General features: G+C 41.3%; 4 protein-coding genes across 4 annotated transcripts; 1 reads left to right on the top strand and 3 right to left on the bottom strand.

The window, feature by feature from the left end:
* Positions 1-711: 711 nt before the first annotated feature.
* Positions 712-3,744, bottom strand: LOC110973559 (enkurin-like). Its single transcript, XM_022224458.2, has 3 exons — positions 3,510-3,744; positions 2,495-2,870; positions 712-2,058 (listed from the first exon to the last, which is right to left on the bottom strand). The coding sequence occupies exons 1-3, from the start codon at positions 3,584-3,586 to the stop codon at positions 1,738-1,740; spliced, it is 774 nt and encodes a 257-aa protein (XP_022080150.1). The 5' UTR covers positions 3,587-3,744; the 3' UTR covers positions 712-1,737.
* Positions 3,745-4,729: 985 nt separating this feature from the next.
* On the top strand, positions 4,730-12,986 carry LOC110973462 (uncharacterized). Its single transcript, XM_022224308.2, has 5 exons — positions 4,730-5,069; positions 6,547-6,652; positions 7,274-7,380; positions 8,526-8,698; positions 9,694-12,986. Exons 1-5 carry the CDS (start codon positions 4,877-4,879, stop codon positions 9,967-9,969), a joined length of 855 nt encoding a protein of 284 aa, XP_022080000.2. The 5' UTR covers positions 4,730-4,876; the 3' UTR covers positions 9,970-12,986.
* Positions 12,987-13,903: 917 nt separating this feature from the next.
* On the bottom strand, positions 13,904-15,348 carry LOC147796343 (rhodopsin, GQ-coupled-like). Its single transcript, XM_087148280.1, has one exon. It carries the CDS (start codon positions 15,262-15,264, stop codon positions 14,200-14,202), a length of 1,065 nt encoding a protein of 354 aa, XP_087004406.1. The 5' UTR covers positions 15,265-15,348; the 3' UTR covers positions 13,904-14,199.
* Positions 15,349-17,852: 2,504 nt separating this feature from the next.
* Positions 17,853-18,932, bottom strand: LOC147796344 (alpha-1D adrenergic receptor-like). Its single transcript, XM_087148129.1, has one exon. The coding sequence runs from the start codon at positions 18,930-18,932 to the stop codon at positions 17,853-17,855; it is 1,080 nt and encodes a 359-aa protein (XP_087004255.1).
* Positions 18,933-21,541: the final 2,609 nt, after the last annotated feature.

Raw genomic sequence — 21,541 nt, forward strand, 5'->3', positions numbered from 1 at the left:
CTCCACCCCTGAATGAGGCCACCCCCTCTGGGAACTACTCCCCCCCCTTCAAAAATTGTGGGACGAGTTCCATATATTCCGCCGCCAGTAATTATTTCCTACAGTGCCCTATTCAGAAAGCTAAACATGTCCAGACTAAAATCAGTTTGGGGGAAAAATACGAATTCATTTACTGAGAAAACACTATTTTTCAGACCAGTCACATAGGGTTTGTGCACGGGGTGTCAATTGGCGTCCGTATACGGAATTCTTTCCAAAATTGTTTCCTGCTACACGTTATATACAGTGTGCACGTACGTACGTACGTACGTACGAATTCCTAAATCTCGTGGCCTGGTCTGATCTGGTGGATCAACCAAACTTAAGGATTTGAGGAGACAATGCAAATGCATCCCAGGGTAGAATGACAGGCCCTTGAAATAATCTCCACACTCGTAGTATAACTAAGCCTCCTCTCCAATAAATGGGAGCCAAAACCCTTTGGCAATAAGAGACAATGTTTTCATCTTTTTCATGTCCATTACAAAAGTTTGTAATATGCCCCACAATGCAGCCGTAACCCTTAGAAAGGCCACATCCCAATTTTTTGGCTCCCCCCAAGGAAACTTGTACCCCGGAGAATTCAGTTCTGGATCTGGTTCCCCTAATCGTGCCTTGCTTGCACTTGAAACAACACATTTCAACAAAAAAGGTGCATACATGCACATGCTCTTATGATTATACTTGAGAGACGCTTTATTGACAGTGGAAAATCCGTATTTACAAACTTCAGTTATTAATTATTTATATACAAAATGTGCACTTCGTATCATGTAGGAAAACCAAATACAACAGGACGGATATGAAATACTGGAACGTGTAATGTACATGTAAAATCATGTCAATGCTTTTCCATATGAGCATTTGTATAAAGCATTCGCTTGAATATGGACGGATGTCTTTTGACAGATTTTGGAGTTATTTATGTATGACTCACTTATGGAATCTTAAAATTTAATGTAAACGTACGTTAAAAATACATACATTGAATGGAGCGGCACAAAAGTTTAAAGCAACAAACGTAAGTACTGTGCACACAGGGGTTACATGGTGACAGGTGATTCATTTGACGTCTAGAACTTTCTAGCAACAAGCATGGCACAGGCATTGACATACAGGCCCCCCTCACACTTCTGAATGAATGCCAGGTGCATCATTTACAACCCTCAAACTCCTGTTGAGTTACATAGATTTTAAAATTTAAAGTAAACTAGACACCTGTGCAGCTGGCAATACTAACTTGCAGTACCTGAAACCACAAAAAAATAGATACCATGGCGTTTTCTGTTTGCGATGAACAAGTGTACATATCCATGTTTAATGACATGTTCACATGCAATTCTGATAGGGCAAAAAACATCAGTAGACATAATCATGGAATGTTTGCATCCTTTCACAAGCAGGAAATAATGGATTCACCCAAGGCTAGCCTGTAAGCACAGGTGTCACAATCGTTTCTGTGTGGAATGTACACTGGCTTCTCTGCAAAGTTTTGGGAGCTGAACTACATGTACTTGTAATTGACTTGTGGATGCTATTAAGCTCTTAGAACCATGGCAGAGGGCTAACACTCATGAATCTATCAAACATTCTAACTGTTCCCATGTGTGAAAGAGATGCTGATTCCATGCCAAGTGGTGGGCAACAACTACATCCTCTTGGAGATCTCCCAGGAGGTTAAAAATACAGTCTGAGCGTCTAGTTGTTTGCAATGTAGATGATCTTGTGCTTCTCTAACAGCTCAATGTCTCTCTCCAGCTGCTTCATCTCGGCCTCCATCCGTTCCTTGCGTGCCTTCTTAGGTGCAGTGTCTGTCACAACAGACAGACCCTGATACTGGTGATGGATCTCCTCCCAGTTCTTCTTGAGCCCGTCCAGCACACATTGCCGCTCTGTGTCTGTCAGCTGCTTCATGGCACCCCGTCTGTAGTGCTCCTTGATGTATTCATCATATTCCTCTTGAGCTCTCTGAACCTCTGCGTTCCGCTTGCGCAGGTAATCTGGTACATCCCCATAACCCTGTTCATGGATAGAATTGTAAAGAGTGATCGATAAGTGGATGAACTGAAATGTACAGGTAGATGTGTACTAGGGCCTCTAAATACTTTCAGGTTGTCAGTTTACAGATAACACGGATGGAGGGAAGACAAAAATATATGTTCGAAATATTGAAAAGATCAATCTGAAATGAAGCTGCTGCTGTTGAAGACAAACTGCTTTGTTTCTCATCCTTGCAGTTTAAAATCCGAATGCGGGCCAAAAATAATGAAACGAGTAAAAAAACTGGTGCACCTTTCTCATCTTGTATGTTTATTTTCCAGTGTACGTCTGCGTCATTTTACACAACACAGCCAAGAAAATCGATGTATAAATATTAAATCTTTCCTAGGTTTGGAGACTTTAAACATGACTATTCACTGACAATGGAAACAGGAAAATACAAAACTAAACCCACCTGCTTGTTCCGATATTTTGGCACAAGCCCCGATGGTTCAAGAGGATGAGTTGATCCCTTCACTGTGTCGACGAAATTGGATGCTGGCTTCTTTGGCACAGACATGATGTTTTCTACAGCATTGGTCGTGATGAAATTCTTGTTGGACTTAAGACCCATCAGGGGCCTGTCCTCCTTCTTAGGGACCATGGGCTTGCGCTTGTCCTCGTCCGGATATCTGAAGGTGGTCTTCTCCGGAAGCACTGGTTCCTTGGAGTGTTTACTGAGGTAATCCTTTGGTGCCTTCAAGTCAACCTTGGCTGGGCCCATGGTCTTGTTTGGTGACTTGTTTGTCTTTTTCTCCTCTTTCACAGTAGAGCGGAACTTCGACTGGTATCTGTTTCACAGCGAGAAAAATTGCATGTACATGTAGGCCTATCTCAACAATAACTTGTTGGCCTAGGATTAGGTAGGACGTCTTCAACTTCAAAATTGATAACATCTTCGTATTCTAAGTGTTCTCTACAAGCATTTTCCTCAGAGTTACTCCTCAATCGAATCCATGACATTGGTTGTGCAAAGGGAAGACTTAATTTGAGGCTGCACAGGTAATTTTGGACTCATCTCACCTGTTCATTGACAGCGTAGGCCTTAGTCTACACACTTTACATTTGTAAGAACAACTGAAATGAAATTAAGCGTTGGTTAACTCCTGAAACATGATGGTGAGGCCTAGGCCCCTGTAATAATTTGAAAATGAAATTTTTGTCGAAAATACATGTAACAGACTCTGCATCAGGATACTGATGCAGAGTAGGCCCCTGTGTACCTAGGAGGTTTCTCCACAGTACAGGAATTTAATAATAATTTCAGCATTCATTAATTTTTCTGACACTTGGCCGATGAACGGCAGCGTTACAAAGTTACATCCCAAAAACGGCATGAACAATGATGACTGATGAATGAGCTACATGTACATATATAACATGCCATAGCCTATACGCCTAAGCTAGACACTGATGGAAGATTTTCTCACCGTTGTTCCTTCGGCGGTTTCACTTCTTCATGAGGAATGAGATTGTAAATACTCTCGGACATAACCTGCGTTGTCATATTGTTCTATTTTTAAATGCTCTCTGTTTCAACAATTTGTGAAGAAAGTGATGTTTTAGAGCGTTTTCACTGATAGCGGACGATCTGGCAACGTTGTCCCACAGTCAATGTGTGCGTTTGGTTAGTTTACGCGTGTGATGCATACATAATGCACGTTTCTATCATACCAAAACATGGCGGAGTTTCCGTCGCTAAGGACACAATGCGCATGCGCGTACATGCCTGCTTCAAAAATAATCATTTCCAAGTTACGTGGCGATGCGCGGTGATGTTGGACGATGAACCACACATTATGTGAAATAAAATTCTTACTTTGCACCACGTTGTGAATCCTGACAGTTCATCCATATTTTTAAAATTATGCTGGTAGGGGAAACTGATGGAAGTCCACTGCAGACGTCATGAGTACAGATATTTTCAAATCATAATATAACCGTATTTCATCATGAGATTTAAATGACAACAGTCACATTAATTACTATAAGATTAATCTATATTTTGAGTCTTTTGTTGTATAATAAAAGTTGTTCACCTAAATGTTCTCTAAATTGGATGAAAGGTCTTCGTCCATTTAATTCACCCATGGAGACACCATTGCACTTCCATGGCATTACCGTGACAAACCACGCCGGGGAAGTTCAAGAGACGACTTTGGATAATTTGTTCATGGTTGATAACATTGCGAGGCCCTCAGTGTCCCTTGGAAGTTGTTATCATGCAGCAGTACAGAGGGAACGATTCACATGAAAATAATTGTCTGAGATGTCACTGACCATGTACCATGGGCGTAAATGGGGTTGTATAGCCCCTGTCTTTGAGGGGGGCCTATTGAATCATCTCCCCACACACTTTTAATTTTGTGGTGAGCAAAAAAATAAAGCGGATTGAGTTTTTCAGACTTCCAACGACTGAAATGCATTAAATATCACTCAAAAAGAGGAAAACAAATTTTAAATGCTTACACTCTGAGCACAAATTACAATTTCAACATATTGTATTTCAAGTTTTCATGGCGGGCAAGTCACCCCCCCCCCATTTCCGGCACAAACGCCACTGCCATTTTAATGTACTGGCGAGGACAGAAGACTGCATAATGTTTACATGATGTACAGTACAGTGACGCGCCGACCGTACGTTCAATGCTGAACTGCGCTTATCCGCAAACAATCAACCTCGAGTTCATGAGATAAAACGATTATTGAACGTGTAAGACTGTCACGTAAATCTTTATAGTTGGCTCTGAGATTGAGAACTTACATAACACGACGAGAACGAATATGTGCGTGGTGCATGACATTCGTCTGCTTCCGAACTGCTCGGGGTTTCTGTGAACTGATATCATTGAAAATGGGAACATTGTTGTCCAGCATGAAGCCTACGATGAGTATTCTTGCAAGAAGTGCTGTCTTGGACTTCGGCATCCAGTGGGGACTCTTTGCTATTGCAGCTGCTCTCAAAACCGAGAAGTTTTATGATTTAGCAGGTAGGACGTAATATGTAGGACCTAGGCCCTATGTCCGGGCCGTCTATGGTGCGTCCCACTATACATGTACTTGGCCCCATCATGTCACCGTCACCTTTATTCATCTGTTCAATCCAGTGTTTCTTATCCAAACTTTTGAAGTTATCATAAGCCAAAGAAAATAAAGCTTTAAGCATCTTTTCCAACCTCGCTGGTTTGATGTCCAAATCGGTTTTCGGAGAATCTATACTACAAAAAAGTACAAGCGTTTTCTTACAAGTGTTTTCTTGCAACAGCTAAGTTTAAGCATGTCCATGCATGGTTCAAGCATGGAGGTAGCCATGATTCAAGATAGGAAAGTTAAACCAAGTGGTTTTGTTAGGCCTACGCCCCATAACTTACAATAAGCCTAGTTGGAATTGCCAGTGAGGCTTAGCTCTCAGGCCCAGGCATTAAACAAGGTTTTACTATACTATTACTAATAAAATGCTTCAACCACCCTGACGTGCCTGATGGCTGAAGCAACGGACTGGTTGTCTTTTGTATTTTTTCTTGTAATTTGTATTTCAGTGTTATAATTCCTGCGTGACATGTCATGAAGAAAGCGGCCTATTTTGAAACTGTAAATTTGAGGTGATGGTTTTGAATTTATCAAGTGGGCATGCTCGTGGAGCATGGAGATAGAGGGAAAATTGAGGGAAGATTCATGTATTGATGACAGTAAAAAAAAAAAACCATAAAAAAACATGTAGGGCTACGTAAAAACAACAAGTTGGTAATTATAAAAATGGCCTAGTTCTTACAAATTTTATTTAATTGCACTCTTGTTTATAGATGCTTGAACAGAGTAGGGCAATTGGGCTTACCCAACTTTGTGACAAATTTGGGTATTCTCTGGACAGGTTTGGCACACTACAAAGTTAAAGCAGTGGACAAAGCTGGGCCACATATTGCCAAAGTTTGCTGTTCATCTTGGCCCTATATAGGCTCCACCAACCCACTCACGCCTCATAGTCACAAATGGGACCCATGTACAGGCTATAAAACACGTACATGTAGACTGCACCACACCAGAATTCTGTCTTGAGCTCACACAGAAAATGAACATTCAGGAAGGCCAATAACATACATTTATTCTCCATGTTGCAACAGTTGACAAAGGATCCCAGAAGTTAGACATGGAAGCACGGTGTACCGGCCCCATACATGTACATAGACCACTCCTCACTTGCCTCACTTGCCCCCTGGACAACTTGTCCACTGGATATTATTTGATGTTTTCTCTAGTCATTGATCCCTTAGTTTGGGAATAAGACTGTTGACCATTGTTTCAGTGTAATATGTCTATGTACACACTTTTCATGGAAAAAATATCCATAGGCCTATGAACCAGATGATCAGAAGTTATTTTGTCAATGGGAGAGGGCAGAAATGTACCACCGTTTCAGTAATGATAACATTTCTTGGCTTTCTTGTCATGAATTGTTTACTGTTACAGGGAGCAGCACTTTTCTTCTTCTGACCTACCAAACCTTGAAATGGGGAGGAACATTTCACTTCCGTCAGGTGGTTCAGAGTGGAATGGTTGGAGTCTGGGCCCTCAGGTATAAACTTATAATCAGTCTTGTCAAGAAATGTCTGCAGGTGTAATATCTTTAGCCAATTGTTATTTATTTTAATCACAAGTAGGTAATTCTATCATTTCTCGATCTCCCAAAATTCAGCAGTAATAACCGAATCAAAAAATGATAAAAATCCACATAAGAACTTTTACATCACAAGTGACTCACCTGTGCAACCTGAGAACATCAAAATACTACAGGACTTCGTGGACATCGGGGGATTCAGGATTCTAACGGGAAAGTTGCCCATAAAATTTAATGAAAGGCAATAGATGTTGAGGCTCAATTATTTACGGGAAATATTATTAATGCGTGCAGATCTAACGTGAAGTTGGATTTTAACAAGAAGTATGTACAAATCCATGATCACGGAGGGCCATCAACACTTGCGTTTGTTTTTGAAAGAAAAACAAATTGGCTGTTGTAAATGTGTAGTGCTACTTGGACTGCTTTCTTTCTGTGAATGTTTTCTTCATGGGTTCATTTCTACTGCATTATCATTACTATCACTTTTGTTTCCTTCATTCTTAAAAAAATTAAACCTAAATTTATGCTTAATAAGATGTTGACATACATGTATGTATGTTTCTTTCTTTCTTGTAGACTCGGCATGTATCTGTTCAGCCGTGTATTGAATGAGGGAGAAGATCGCCGCTTCCGACAGGCAAAGAATAATCTTGGTCTCTTCTTCTTTTTCTGGACAATGCAAGGTAAGGATATGTGCAGGTGATCTTAATAAATTGCCTTGTTGCAGAAGAGGTCAGTTGCATCATAAAGCTTTATGGGCTCTCTGTTTTGCAGCTAATTTTCACAGATCTGTATTGTGAGTGGTACAGGTCTAACTGAGGTATATTATGCTGATTCATGAGGAAGAGTGTACATGGTGCAGTGGTGTTACCACATATGACTTCCCCTGTGCATGCAAGCTCTAGCAAATTTGTGAAATATGCTCGAGGTTAGTTTCATTTAACCGCATTTTCATGCACAACCATGAATTTGCAGAACTGGCCATCATCAGGAAATAAGTGTATGTTGTAAACACCAGCCTTTTCTCAAACTGTGCATTTTGACACAGCGTGCCATCCATGTACATGTACATACACAAGTTTTACATTCAGCAAAGGATTACCGCCTTTGATCAGGACTGTTCCATTTTGTTACACTGAGCAACCCTAGATCTGGAATATTAACATTTCAAAACGTGAAACACGGCATTTTGATTAGGCACAAGCTGTAAACCTAATTTCACCTCTGTCTGTTTCTGTATGAAATGTCAGTGCCTATTGGGAGGTTGCTTATTTTGTGGTAGAAAAAAGTGTGCATTTTATTCTGTTTGTGAACCTGGGAGGTGCAGTTCCCGCTAAAGGAACCTCCATTGTTAGGAAAATTGTACTCTCTCTTGGTCCAACTTGGGGCTCATAGGCAATGCCCACTTTGCTACATCTTAGGGGCAGTGTCTCTCCTGTGCACTTCAACTGTATAGAGGCCTAAGGTTTGTGCAGATTCTGCTGAAAATGAGTCTCATGAGTGACATCCTGGCATGTCAGACATTGTGCTTGTCTCAAGCCACTCCTGCTTTGAGTTGAACTAACGGACTGATACCCCAGTAAGAAAGGAAAATATTCCAACCCTTTTATTCTTTACCTCCTTCATAAAAAGTTATAAAAAGGATTAGTTCTGCAAGTATTCTGTAAATTGGGATTGCTTACATCAAGTATGACAGTCACATGACTATACTTATACGGTACATGTATATACACGTACAAGTATTTGCTGATATGGAGTCAAGTACACGTAGACGTCAGTCCAGTTTCTGACTTCAACTTGAATGTTCCTGTCTTCTTTTTTTCTCAAGCTGTGTGGGTGTGGCTGACACTGCTCCCAACTCAGATCCTGAATGCTCAGACGAACGACAGGACCCTGACCAAGAGGGACTACGTTGGATGGGGAATGTTTGTTGTGGGGCTTCTCCTTGAGGTTGTAGCAGACTACCAGAAAGCAGTTTTCAGAGCCGACCCAGACAATACGGTATGTGTGCTACTCTCCGCTTTTGCTTTTCAGATTCATTCAGATTAAATTTACTGCGGAAAATGGGTCTCATACACACTGTACACTGACTATATAAGTGCAATCCACTAGTGTGTGTACACAGTCGTTTATTACTGGCTCTTACTGTATAAATCTCTAACATAAAGGTCACTCACTACTTGCAGTGACTAGTGCCATCTGCATTCTACATTGTGTAGTTAGGACGTGCATTCTACTGTTGGCTAAGCATCCAAAGGGTACTTCAGCCCTTAGCTCTTTGTAGCCACCATAATCATGTTGGCATAAAGTGCTCTTCGATTGCTTATTCATTGGCACAGAAAATTGACAGAAAAAGATTCAGGTTTAACTAGAGAAGAATTAACAGGCTTATGAAAAGGTCAGGCCCCGGGCACCCGAATCGTATGATCAGTTGCAGTGCAGGACTCCTAGGAGCGAAAGTCTTGCAACTGGACAACAACTCCAGCTGGTTCCTTTTTTTTTTAACTCGCATTTTTGATGTTTACAGTCTGAAACACATGACTGTGCATTTCTCCATTCTTCCTCAAGCATTGAAAAGAATAGTATAAAAAGGACATAATTTAATTTGTCTGTGGATGTTGTACAAAATATGTGTACATGTATATATTTCCAATAGGTCACTTGGGAAACATTTTGTGGTAAATTTTTCAACATTGGGGAGACATCGGTCATTAGGGAGACATTTCAATTTTCAAGTCCTTATTTTGAGAGATGATAGATTAGGGTCTGAAAGGAAAACATGCGAAGTTTGGTCGAGATCGGATGAGGGAATATTGAATTATGGGACGGTAAAGTTTGACAAATTTTGTGCATGTTCCTATGGGAATGTCTCCCAAGTGACCCATTTTCGGTAAACAATATACCTGTATGTATGAATTTTCAAAGCTGGGTGAGTGTTGTATTTTTTATTTTAATTCGATTTGTTCTGTATATTATTCTATATACGTACAAAACAGGGTAAGTTCATCAACACTGGCCTGTGGAGTATAAGTCGTCACCCCAACTACCTTGGAGAGATTATCCTGTGGGCGGGACTATACATTTCCGCCTCCTCGGTCATGACAGGGAAACAGTACCTCAGCGTCATCTCCCCGATCTTTGTCTACTTGCTGCTGACCCGGGTGAGTGGCATTCCCCTTCTGGAGAGGTACGGGTTGAAGAAATGGGGCAACTCCCACTTGTACCAGGAGTATCTGAAAAAGACACCTGTGCTCTGGCCCAAATTCTGGTGATCACATTTTGAGTGGCAACAGTTGATTTTTATCAGGAAACCACAAGAAGGTGATTACCAAAGAAGTACCGTAGGACTGTGCTGAATATCCGAATATTTGATCGATTATCAAATATTTGAATGGTATTTTCTGAATGTGAATATTTGAATGAGAAATTCATAAAAAGGAAGGGAACATTTTCTTTTGCTTTAAATGAGAACAAAATTACACTATGGAAGCTTGTTTCAAGCAGATTTAAATGAAAAGCGATTCAAAAAGTTAATTATTCATTAAACAATTTAAAAGGAACAGAAATTTTCAACTGAGCAAGAAGTATTGTTCATCTCCTAAATCTCGGAGATACTCCTAGATTCGAGAAGCTATTACATTTTATATTATTAATAATGGACACTTGTGTGCATTATTGCAACTGATTTTGTGTATGGTTTGTTCATCAACAATCTATCGGCCGGTATGACCGAAGGTCGAATATTTGAATATTGAGTTATTCGAATTGACTCAGCCCTAAAGTATCAGTACATGTGTACCGGTACATGTAGGTAAGCAGTTCATAGCAACTTAACCCTTGCTGTTCTAGACGGCACAATGTAGGTGTATCCTCTGAATTACTTCAGCCTTTGGACGGAATTCTGCACAAGCATTACTTCTGGTGTGAACAGTCACACACCACAATTAAGAAATCGGACTGACAAACTCACCTGCTGAAAACCAAAATGACTACCCTCAGATCACTCCGGTCAGAGTCATTTTGATGGGACGTGGCATGGAGCTCGATGCATCCTATAAAGCCATGTGTACTATTGGCACATTTTTGCAATGGATTAGTTTGTAGGGATAGTTTTCAAATGTTTTCATCTCGAAATTATAAATCTCTCCACACAACTCTGGCCCAGGACGTTTGCTAGAAATCCCCCTGACTTGTGACAAAGAGCTTTGTCCCTTTGAAACTGTTGAAATACATGAAGTGTTTTTCCAACTGAGACTTCCGTGATGAATCAGTGTTTTGTGCACTGAGGACGCAAGGTGTTTTCCCCTGATTTGTCTTAATTTGTCTTAATTTAGAATTGGTGCTAGAAGCCTGTCCCACTCTCTCTGTACTTGAAATTGAGACGTTGATACCCTTCCAATTAACCTTTGCCCATTAACAGGCCATTCAGTTACAGGTTTGTTCAAGTGTTTTGGAAAGTGTATTGAAACATTGGTCAACGGAGATAATGCCCTGTAGCGATGAATCAATCAATATCAGACAACCTGTTGGAGTAGGGTTAATCTTGAGTTGAGGACAGTGCTGATACATGTAGTTTTGCATCTGAACTTTGGAGTTAGTTAGTTACATGTACTGCACAATGCTCATGTCACAAGCTTGTAAAAAATAAGATGATTGTTTGAATTGCTTTGTCTTCTCTTTGGTGTGTCAATTTGTTTTCTGAGACCCTGTGACACATTTTAAGCAATAGAAAAAAAGTTTGACATAATTCAACCTTGTTGGAGCTCTCTTTGTAGCATATATCCACGTTTGTTTGATTTTCATTTTGCGGCTCTGTTTGCGCTGAATATTAAAGAATATCCTTTTGAATAAGTCAGTTTCACACTGTTGTTGATGTTTTTAATTTATCATTTAGTATACTTTGACATTGTTGCTGTTAGTGTTCATTTTCATAGGTTACATTTTTCAGAATTAATTCAGTTATTTTTTTATCAAAAAGCTGGAGTAGCCCTTTATTAAGTTTGATTCACATGTATTATTTGATGACGAATGTTTGCTTGTGCATAATACATGAGTACAATTTTTGGAAGTACTGTGTACATGTACATACAACCTGTAGGCTGTGTGCTTATGATAATGTAAGTATGTCGCAGACTCGAGATCAATTAGCGTTGTGCGCTTTTTTTTTCATAATGGCACAGCGTATCCAAAAACTTGTGTGTCATGAAATCAAAAGAGAAACAAAAAGACATTGAGCAAGGTCAATGACCTCTGACACGCCTCAGATTGGGCACAGGCTGTTGAAATACCTGGCTGATTTTAATAAAACAATAAACTCATTAGCTTCTTTTCTCTTTCGAAACTAAATGTTTCTGTGTACTAACCAAACAAAAGCTACGGACAAGTAACACGTTTATGTTGTTCATACTTATAAATCATTGTTTAAAAGAGCAAGGCATTCTACTAATTTCCATATTCTACCATTGTTTTATGGTCTCATTGAACCTGCATGCCACTTTAGTTTTATTTTCTGTACTCACCACAAACAGTTTGTTGCTGGCTCAGTTTAGTTTCAGCATGTTTAACCTTGGCTTTGAAAATATAAGGTATAATTTTAACTTTATGTTTGAATCATAATAACATGTACATGGTTGATGTACTTTCGGTGACAACTTTTTTTGTTTTGCAGGCATTAATGCTCATGTAGTAGCTAATAGAAATAACCATGTATTAGAATTGGCTCTGTTAGCCTATGAGAAAAATTTACTGAGCAAATAAATATTTCAAAGGTTTTTTTACTTATCTTTATGAGCTTTTCACTCTATTTTAACTGTGTTATTAAGTTGCTCTCGAGCTCCTCAGAAATTTGAAGTGTACGAGACTGTTTTTGATTTTCAGGCTGAAAAGAAGTCTGCAGAGTAAGATATGTCCATTGTCGTGCCGACAGATCTCAAATTGTGTCATCGACTGTTTGTTCTTCCTGGAAACCAAAACCCTCCTCTCTAATACGGTCGATTTACAATAGTACGTCTCCAAGAGTTTGCAACGCGTTGACCATCACAGTGCGCTAAATCTGTCGACCCTTTCCAAACGCTCACTGGGTCGACAGATTTGGCGTAATGTGGTTAGTCAACGCGTTGCAAACTCTTAGAGGCGCACTGTTGTGAATCGCCTGTATTCGCAGAGCATTTTATACTAATTTTACTAAACGCTCGTTTAGGTACTGTACGGTGTCAAACACAAAACCGACTGCTAAGCCTGTGTGAAGGCTATAAGAGATAGGTGCATGTAATAAATAGTTTTTATTCGATTTCCCGTCACATTCGTTCAGCCTTTTGTGTTTGCGTTTAAAGGTGTTCGTTGCCCAATTGTTTTACGTGGATGGGCATGGATGTCCATATATATGTACATGTATTTAAAGTCACGTGGGACAGTTAAAATTCACCATCAGAAATTTGCTAGATGTGTGATGTGGGTTTTTCCAATCATTTTCTTTGTCGTTTTGGGTCCAGAAGTAACACGGAATACACAAAAAAAAAATATTTGGAGTGTGTGTCAAAGTGACATCGCAGGGCGCCCTCCGTTGTGTCAGTTCTGTCCTTTGAAATACATGTACAATGTACATGTACTGACAGAAATGCTTTGAACACTACTTATTCGGAGACAACGCAGAGTTCCCACAAACTACGTTTTTGTGTACATTTCATGTCATGAAACCTTTATGGCTCATGAAATAGACATATTGATCAAACTGAACACCAAAGTCACACTTTGAGGAAATATAAATCATCTCACATGACCTGTGAAGCTTTTCATGCATAGGGCATGAAAAGTTCCAAAAAGGTTTGCGGTAGCACCATGCAGAGATATTTCTTTTGTATGTGTGGTTCTGAAAAGAATCAGACGCGGTACTCCACGTTTCGGGCAGTATGCTCCGTCTGTCGTCAGGAGACGAATCACCTCGTAAAAAATCGCACACCATAATCGCTAACAGGAAAATCTAATGAAAGTTTTGCCATGTCAGATCGTGACGTTAATCATATTTAATATGATTGGTATAACCCGAAGTGTGTGTCTGATGTAACTCAAGGAAGAACTCAAATGTGAATGTGTCTTACGAGTTCGGTTTTATGGCACTCGGGCTCTGCAGTTCTGTTCTTTAGTGCTGACAGATTTGTACTCATCACAGAGGTCGGTTGTCTGTTGAGGATTTTTTTCAAAGCCGTTTTATTGGTTTCTTTATTGGCAAATACTAGTTCACCGTTTGAACATACATGTACTTTGGAGGCTAAAATTCTTCTGCCCATCTTTACAATGCAAATTGAAAATAACTTCCTTATATCGACCATGCTGTTTTCGTCATTACAAAACGACTCATGCTCGAGCTGAATCTGATTTTACATCTAAAGTAAAACTTTATTAACAATTGAAGCTACACATGCAGTGTATGTGTATAAGTCGACTTTGCAATCATTATGTATAGCGCTGTGCCTTTGTATGCATTTGGACGTTTTTATCAGTTGCTAGACTGGTTCCATCGACATCTTTCCAGTTTCGTATTCGTCAGGGTTTTGATCGACCGAAGACTTCGCTCTGATGACGCGTAAGAATGCAATAGTCGGTTCCGGTATCTCGGAGCACCGGCAGCAGCATATGGACTTGAAAATCTCCTTGAAGTGGGGATGCTTCGTGGCGTAGATGACAGGGTTGATCCAACTGTTGAGAAGGAGAATAGTTGCGGTGTACGGCACTGCCGGGTTCAGGGGCTCCACCAAGATGCAAATGGCGTAGGGCGTGAAGCACACGATGAACGCGCACACAACGTAGAACGTGTTCTTAGTGATGTCTATTTGGACCTGGGTTTGTCGTCGGGCTCTTGCTGTCTTCCAAGCCACGTTTACAAACTGAACTCGTTTGGTGGAATGCTGCTTGATGTGCCTGCAGATTTTCCCGTAGCTGACAATCAGGACCAAAAGGGGCACGGGATAGTTCACTAAGACAATGATGTAGTCGTACCAAACCGCCATTTTTAAGCTGTCGTCGAAGGTGCAAAACTTGTACTTGTTATCGTAGCCTAGTTCCACAAGACCGAAGATGCCCGGCAGCGTTGCTGTTAGGAGAGGCACCAACCAGGTCACGGTAATCATAACAGCCATTTTCTTACAGGTGTACACGGCCCGATAAAACGGCAAGGGCTTGGTGACCAGAAGCAGACGGTTCAGAGCTATGAAGCCAAGCGTGTGGATGCTGCACCCTATTCCGGTGGTGCTGCCAACCGAGACAACAGAGCATACCCAGTCCGGTAAGGGCCAGCCGTCCGGACCGACGACTGCCAGGACCTGCCAGGCGAAGAAGAACCCGGTAAGTAGGTCCGCCACACTCAGGTTCACGATGAAAACGTTAGTGGGTGTTCTCAACCTCTTCGTCAGCATCACTGCTATTATAACCAAACTGTTGTTGACAATGGCAATGGCAGACCACGCGGCGGTGAGGATTGCTACTATCAACCGTTGTGTGTTATCACAAAATTCAAACTCGGTGTCTTGGCGATATGAGGAATTATCAAAACTGCCATTGCAGCCATCCATTTTCGTGGTAACTCGATGTATCAACGAACGATTACGTCGTCCACTCGAGTTTCCATGCACTGCTTGTGACCCTCCAAACTGAAGTTGTCGCGAAGCAGAGTGATCACGCTGCACACTAGTCGTTGCAGCCTCCTATCCTTGGTTCCCGGAACTGAGGACGCTCACTCAAGGACGAACAAATGATAACGGTCGATCAAACCTGAGACTGAAACATCGAAAGGTTAAATATCCCGTAATTCTATGGCAATGATGATATTTGTTGTCACTGATGACGAGCAAGAGGCTGGAATGGAAAAGTAGACTGATGATGATACAACATTGGTCAAGTTGTGTTGGACCGTTTGAGTAGTGCTGTCACATGTCCTATACGGAATCGGGACCTCTGACATCGAGATATGTTTCAGAAGCTTTTTTCCTGGTTTGCATATTCCTGTGTCAATACTGGATCGTGGAATTTCGAAGTCGCCTGGCCAATGTCATGTGTCGAACTTCCGCTAGTAAATCTCTGCAGATATTTCACTCTCGATCAGTTTGAAAGGTGATAGCGGTCGAGAAAACACATTTGCGTATCCACCCGACTTCTTGTGTATGCATGAGTTTCACTGTTTTGCTCCGTTGTGCAGGATGGCTGTGTGTTCCATGAGTAGTTAGCTAATTCTCGCTTGGGATCCCTTCGTTGCCGTAGAGTCTTCCTTCTATTTGCTTTGATCTCCTTCTGTTACGCAATTCAGTAGAAGAATCTGCTCTCGAAGCAATCCAGCTGCACACTGCCTGTTCACTAGGAGTTTCTTTTTCTGTAATGTATCTCTTTTATTGTTTTACTCAAAAGGATAGTTGCAAAACGATTTTGGATGTGAAATACAGTTCGCCAAGACCAAGTACTCCACCGACCTCCTCAGCTTCGATTCGGAACCGAGCTTCCTTTATAACAACAAAGCTTAATTTCCGTTTCTTTGCCCGACAATCTGCGCTGCCATGACTGGTTTCCACGATACCTGATCGTGTTACGGGTAAAGGAGCGAGCTACCAAGTTAATATATAGCCAGAGCCCTGCATCATGTCCGGAAGTTCCCTCTTGCAGGACACATATTAAACGCACGCATGTTCCGCACTCTATGTATAAATGGAAGAAGAGGTCTGACACACCCCTGCCCCCTTGTTTTTCTTGTGACTGAGTGTGTTCTGCGAGTTTCATTGTTTTGGGAGATACCGTTTATTAAATCAATAAAAACGCTTTATTGAAGAGAGGAGATTCACTATCAGAGACCACTGGAGGTGGAGCCACGTTTGAAAGCTAATTTCTGAACTTGTTGAAAGAAAAATGAATTCAGTTTAAAAACAGCGACTTTATCCTTCGCCGGGCCAAGGCGGTCAACACAGTCCAGTTTATGGCAGTCCTAAACCCCCGCCCTACCCTCTGTCTATTTAATACATCATTGAAACACGAGCTCACATCTTGAGACAAAACCGTCGGTTACGTTTGTACTTTCACTGTAAATACGAACAAAATGTCTCATATTCAATTTGTTCGTTGTTTGTACTAATTTACCTCCCGCTTCTGTGACAGCTTAGCCGAATACGGGATAAGCTGTTACTACCATTTTCATTCCTTTTCTTTTGTAAAACACCAAATAATGCGTTCCAGTTGGCAAGTAATAAAAAACTAGTTTCTTTATAGATGATGCCATACCTCTTTGAGAAAGAGCAAATACTAATCATTTGATTTTGCTGATTATGCTTCAAAATGGTTGACAACCTTAATACTTTTGACAACTCGGCCTTTCCGTCTTTGACTTGATGTGAACGTTAGCTAGATTTTAATGTCAAATCGTCAAGGGCAAGTCTGATAATGAATTATCCAAATCATGAAAACCAAACTTAAAAAACAAACAAACCACACCGACTGACCAATAAACATCACACACATGCATGTACATGCACATTTCGTTGTATTTTATTTTGTTTTTCTTTTTTTTTGTATAGTTTCTTATGTCGTGGCTAGTATAATTACAATTTTAACATTTTTTCTTGAAAAAGTCTATTTTTCAGCTGACTACATTTTATAGACGCAGTAGAATGGGTACATAATGCAATATAAATTCATATTCATCGGGGGTAAATTGTGTTAACAACTCTAAATGAATGTGTTCACGGGGGAGGCATTCTTGAATTTTTCCCCAGAATCTATCCTATTGAATGGGGGATGATGCCAGACTATTTTGGGTTCGTTGTTTGAAACTGTTGCCTAAAACACTTAAGATATATTAACCCAAAATTTGAAATAATCAAGATATATGACATTTGTTGAATAACGAAACTTATTTCATTGCTTTCGTCTCTGTTCTTTGGTTCGGAGTCGCTTCTAATTCAATGAGCCCGACTTGTGAATAATGCCATAAATCTGATTGACTATTGACGTTCGTAAATAATGCATTTTTTCTTCAATGTAATACAACCTTCGGCAGCAAAAAGTCTAATCGCCCTATTAACCATCGGTATCGCGTGAATTTTGGAACTGTGTTTGATTTGTATGGCAATTAGAATTAGCTTTTAGATTATTACAATTAATAAGGATTAAATATGAATGGCTATCTTCGCCTGATAACATTCCGTCTTACAAAATTGTTTTTCGGGCGTATCGTAGAGCACTGGCAACGTAACATAAGACGAAACACGTCCCTGAAGTGTGGGTGCTTGGTAGCGTATATGATTGGGTTGACGCAGCTGTTGAGGACCAAGATGGCGGCTGCCCAGGGGATGAAGGGATCGCTCGGCGGTATCATTAAGGCTATGCCGAACGGTGACACGCAGATGGCAAAGGCCAGCACCACACAAAAGAGGTTCTTGGTGATGTTAATCTGCTTACGGCTTGCCAACTGTTGCTCCAGTTTGCAGGGACCGTTAGGGTTACCATCTGAGTTGGTGTCACCTTTGCGAACGGACGAGAGGGATCCTCCGGCATGGGAAGATGCCAGCTGCCGACAGTGCCGCTGCACATATCGAAAGATTTTCACGTAGCAAATAATGATGATTGTCATTGGTCCCGGATAGAATAGAACAGCCTGGACTATGCTGTAGATGTGAGACAGGGGGTTGCTTGTCTTATGGGTGCAGCCTCCATACTTTTCAGCGTAGCCGAGTTCACCAAGACCGAACAAAGGTGGGACGAATGCGACCAGGAACGGCACGAACCACGTCACGGCGACCATGACAGCCGTTTTACGTCTCGAGTACAGGCTCCGATAAGTCCGGACCGGCTTGGTGATGAGGATGTACCGGTTAATGGCAATGGCTGCGAGGGTGTAAAGGCTGCAGCCTCCGCAGACGTACAGGACCATTGCCACGGCCTTGCAGATCCACTCTGGGAGTAGGGAGGAGTCGAGATCGGAGTCCAGGAGGTTGGCAGCGTTGAACGGCAGGACCACGCAGGTGAGCATGTCGGCGACGCTCAAGCTAACCACGAAAACATTGGTGATAGTCCGAAGGCGGTGAGACAAGCAGACGGCGAGGATGACCATCGCATTGCCAAAGCTCCCCAAGATGGAAATGATGAAATAGATAAAGGCTACGGTGACTCTCTGATTGTAGTCTGAAAATCGAAACTCAATTTCATCTTCGCCCTCTTGAAGCGCCTCGCTCATTCCCGTCTCGTTTTCTCGTGGATCCATGATGTTGAAGCCACCACGTTGCGTTTATCACCAGTTTGCGAGCACAGTGCCTCACTGCGACAAGTCTGTGGCAGAGTTGTACAAGTCAAATTCACAAACACACTGAGCTTTTCCTGGATGCGGCATTTATGATAAAAGCAGGCCTTTTATGTCTAAAGAAGCCAGTCACTGCAACCCCACCCCATAGAGGTAGGGTCTTGGTTACTTTGTTAGTATACTTTGTATGGCATAAGTATCGCTTCCTGGTGCACCCTCTCTGTGAGAGAGGTGCTCCACTTTTTCCTGTCCTGATCACCGAGTTCAGGTCATCGGCAGCAAACAAATTAGTAATTCCATGCGAGCCTAGCAAACTCACGTCCGCTCTGGGTGTCTGATTTATAATGAAACTTGCAGGTACAAAACTCCGAGGGAAGTGCGTATGAGCAAGAAGCTGAAAATAGGTTTACGGGTGTGTCTGGTTCGTCGAAATTGCAGTGACCAAGTTTGTTTGTGTTGTGGAAGATTCCATAATGCTGTCATCGATGTTTGAATGTTGCAGTTGTTGATGTCAAGGCCTGTTTTCATGAAGAGAAACAGGAACAGCTCATCCACAAAAATGTCTTTCATGATATCGCACCAAAAGAGCTGAAGCAATGCAGGACGATAAATTGGCTGTCGTTTGTCAAAAGCGGGCACCAATCCTGTAGTTTTTCCTTCTTCTGTGACTATTATTTGGTGTAGATTCCTGGGCGGTGCTCATTCGTATTTTGTGATCCCACGGGTCATGAGCAACAAGAGGTGTCATAATCAGGACCGAACTGTTTCTCTCAATCAAGCATTTGGGAATTTCGGCTCCCAACTTGGGTTGGTCCATTCACAAGAATCTCCAACTTGTGGGCCTATTCTGCAGAGAGGCGGGCGGCAGCATTCATACCCCAGCCTGGGATTTGAATACCTTTTTAGGGGTATTTGGGGGAAGGGGGATTTAAAAATATTGGCATGCTCAGCATTTATAAATTAAAAAGAAAGTTGTCCCTTTAATTGGTCATAATCTTGAATTTCTATTCAAACACGCAAGGCCACAGTCTTCTGGAGTGCCATCTCTCTTCCGATTTTGCATTTTTTTATGGGCGCTTCAACCCTACACTATGGAAGTATATTTAGGACATTGTGAGGAAAAAAAATTAATTCGTTCATACGGAATACTATTTCGTACGGATTACTAAACCGTACGTACGGGTTAGATATACACGTGTTGCATTGCATGACTAAACTTCAGGTCATTGGGCCCGAGTGGTACCACGAGAGGGTGCGATTTCCTAGCAACGGGGGCTGCTTTGGTGGGAATTCAACTTTGCTGGTTCCCGAATGACAGTGAGCTACATGTGTTGTGTACGCGTCCGGCCCTACAATACAACTTACACTCCCCACCAGCATTGCTCTTTTCAGCCGTTGAGGGGATGCTTCTGCTCAAGACAGAATTTAGAATGCAACCAGTGCGTAGGGTCATTATTTACAAAACCGTACGTACAAAGTAGTAATCCGTACGTACGAATTAAATTTTTTCTTACCATGTCGTAAATACACTTCCATAAGAATCTCCTGTTAGTATGCAGAGAAAAATGGACAGTAGAATGTGCTGTTCCAAAACAGTAACCCCCGTAATGCCAATTTGCAGTAGGAAATACTGTTATTCAACAGACCAGTGTAGGCAAATGACCATGTCTAAGATTTTTCTGTAAACGACAAATAACACAGATTTACGCCTTTTCAAAGCGAATATTATCGTACACACGTTGTAGTTTGAAAAGAAAGTTCTAGCTACTGGTGCTTGTTCTTTTGCACAACTGCTTAAAAAGTCTGAATATCGGCAGAATGAATTAAAGGAATTAATAAATGAACAAACCACATAAATAACCATGCATGCAGGATGTCGTGAATTTTAAATCAAGATCTGCATTTTGTAGACTTTTTGGAGAAGTATATATTAATTCATGACGGCCTCACTTGTAGGATGCATTTTGTCAAAAGCGGTCGCGTTTGCTCACATACACAGTCATAACAGCGCCCTCTCTCACGTTGTGTGGTGCGGGAAATGCCGTTTGCATGCAGTCGTGTTAATTATTTAAAAATGGCGCAGCTTAACAATTGTTTAAAGGATTACATTAGTGCTTGTTCCGACCAATCCTTTGATCCCTTCGGCTTATGCATTTTCGTGAGTCCACATGCAGTTAATATTTGTAGAACGGGTGGCAAAGTCCCCAACCTGTGCTGTTTATAGCGGTCACAAATATCCCTCTCCTTGCAATTGAACATTGTATGCATACAAGGGGCAAAGAGCTCTTAAATCTCAGTACTACTCAAAACTAGCTACCGACATTTGTGTCTCTCATCCTGGTACATGTAGAGGTCATTGGATTATTTCAGAATCTTTGATTTTATGTCCAGTGTGGTGGTTCCATATTAGTCAACATGCGCTCCAGTGAATTTTCAAAATTATATGTTGGAGTTTGTTTCTATAGGCTAGGGTGTATAATTCTAATCAAAGGCAGTGGATATTTTGCCGGCGACGGCAAAAGTCCCAAAAGGGTATTTTGGCGGTAGCGTTGTTCTAATTGGTCCATATTTAT

The sequence above is a fragment of the Acanthaster planci genome, linkage group LG17 (genome assembly GCF_054643075.1).
Source record: "Acanthaster planci isolate LZ-2023a linkage group LG17, COTS_SCS, whole genome shotgun sequence".
NCBI lineage: Eukaryota > Metazoa > Echinodermata > Asteroidea > Valvatida > Acanthasteridae > Acanthaster > Acanthaster planci.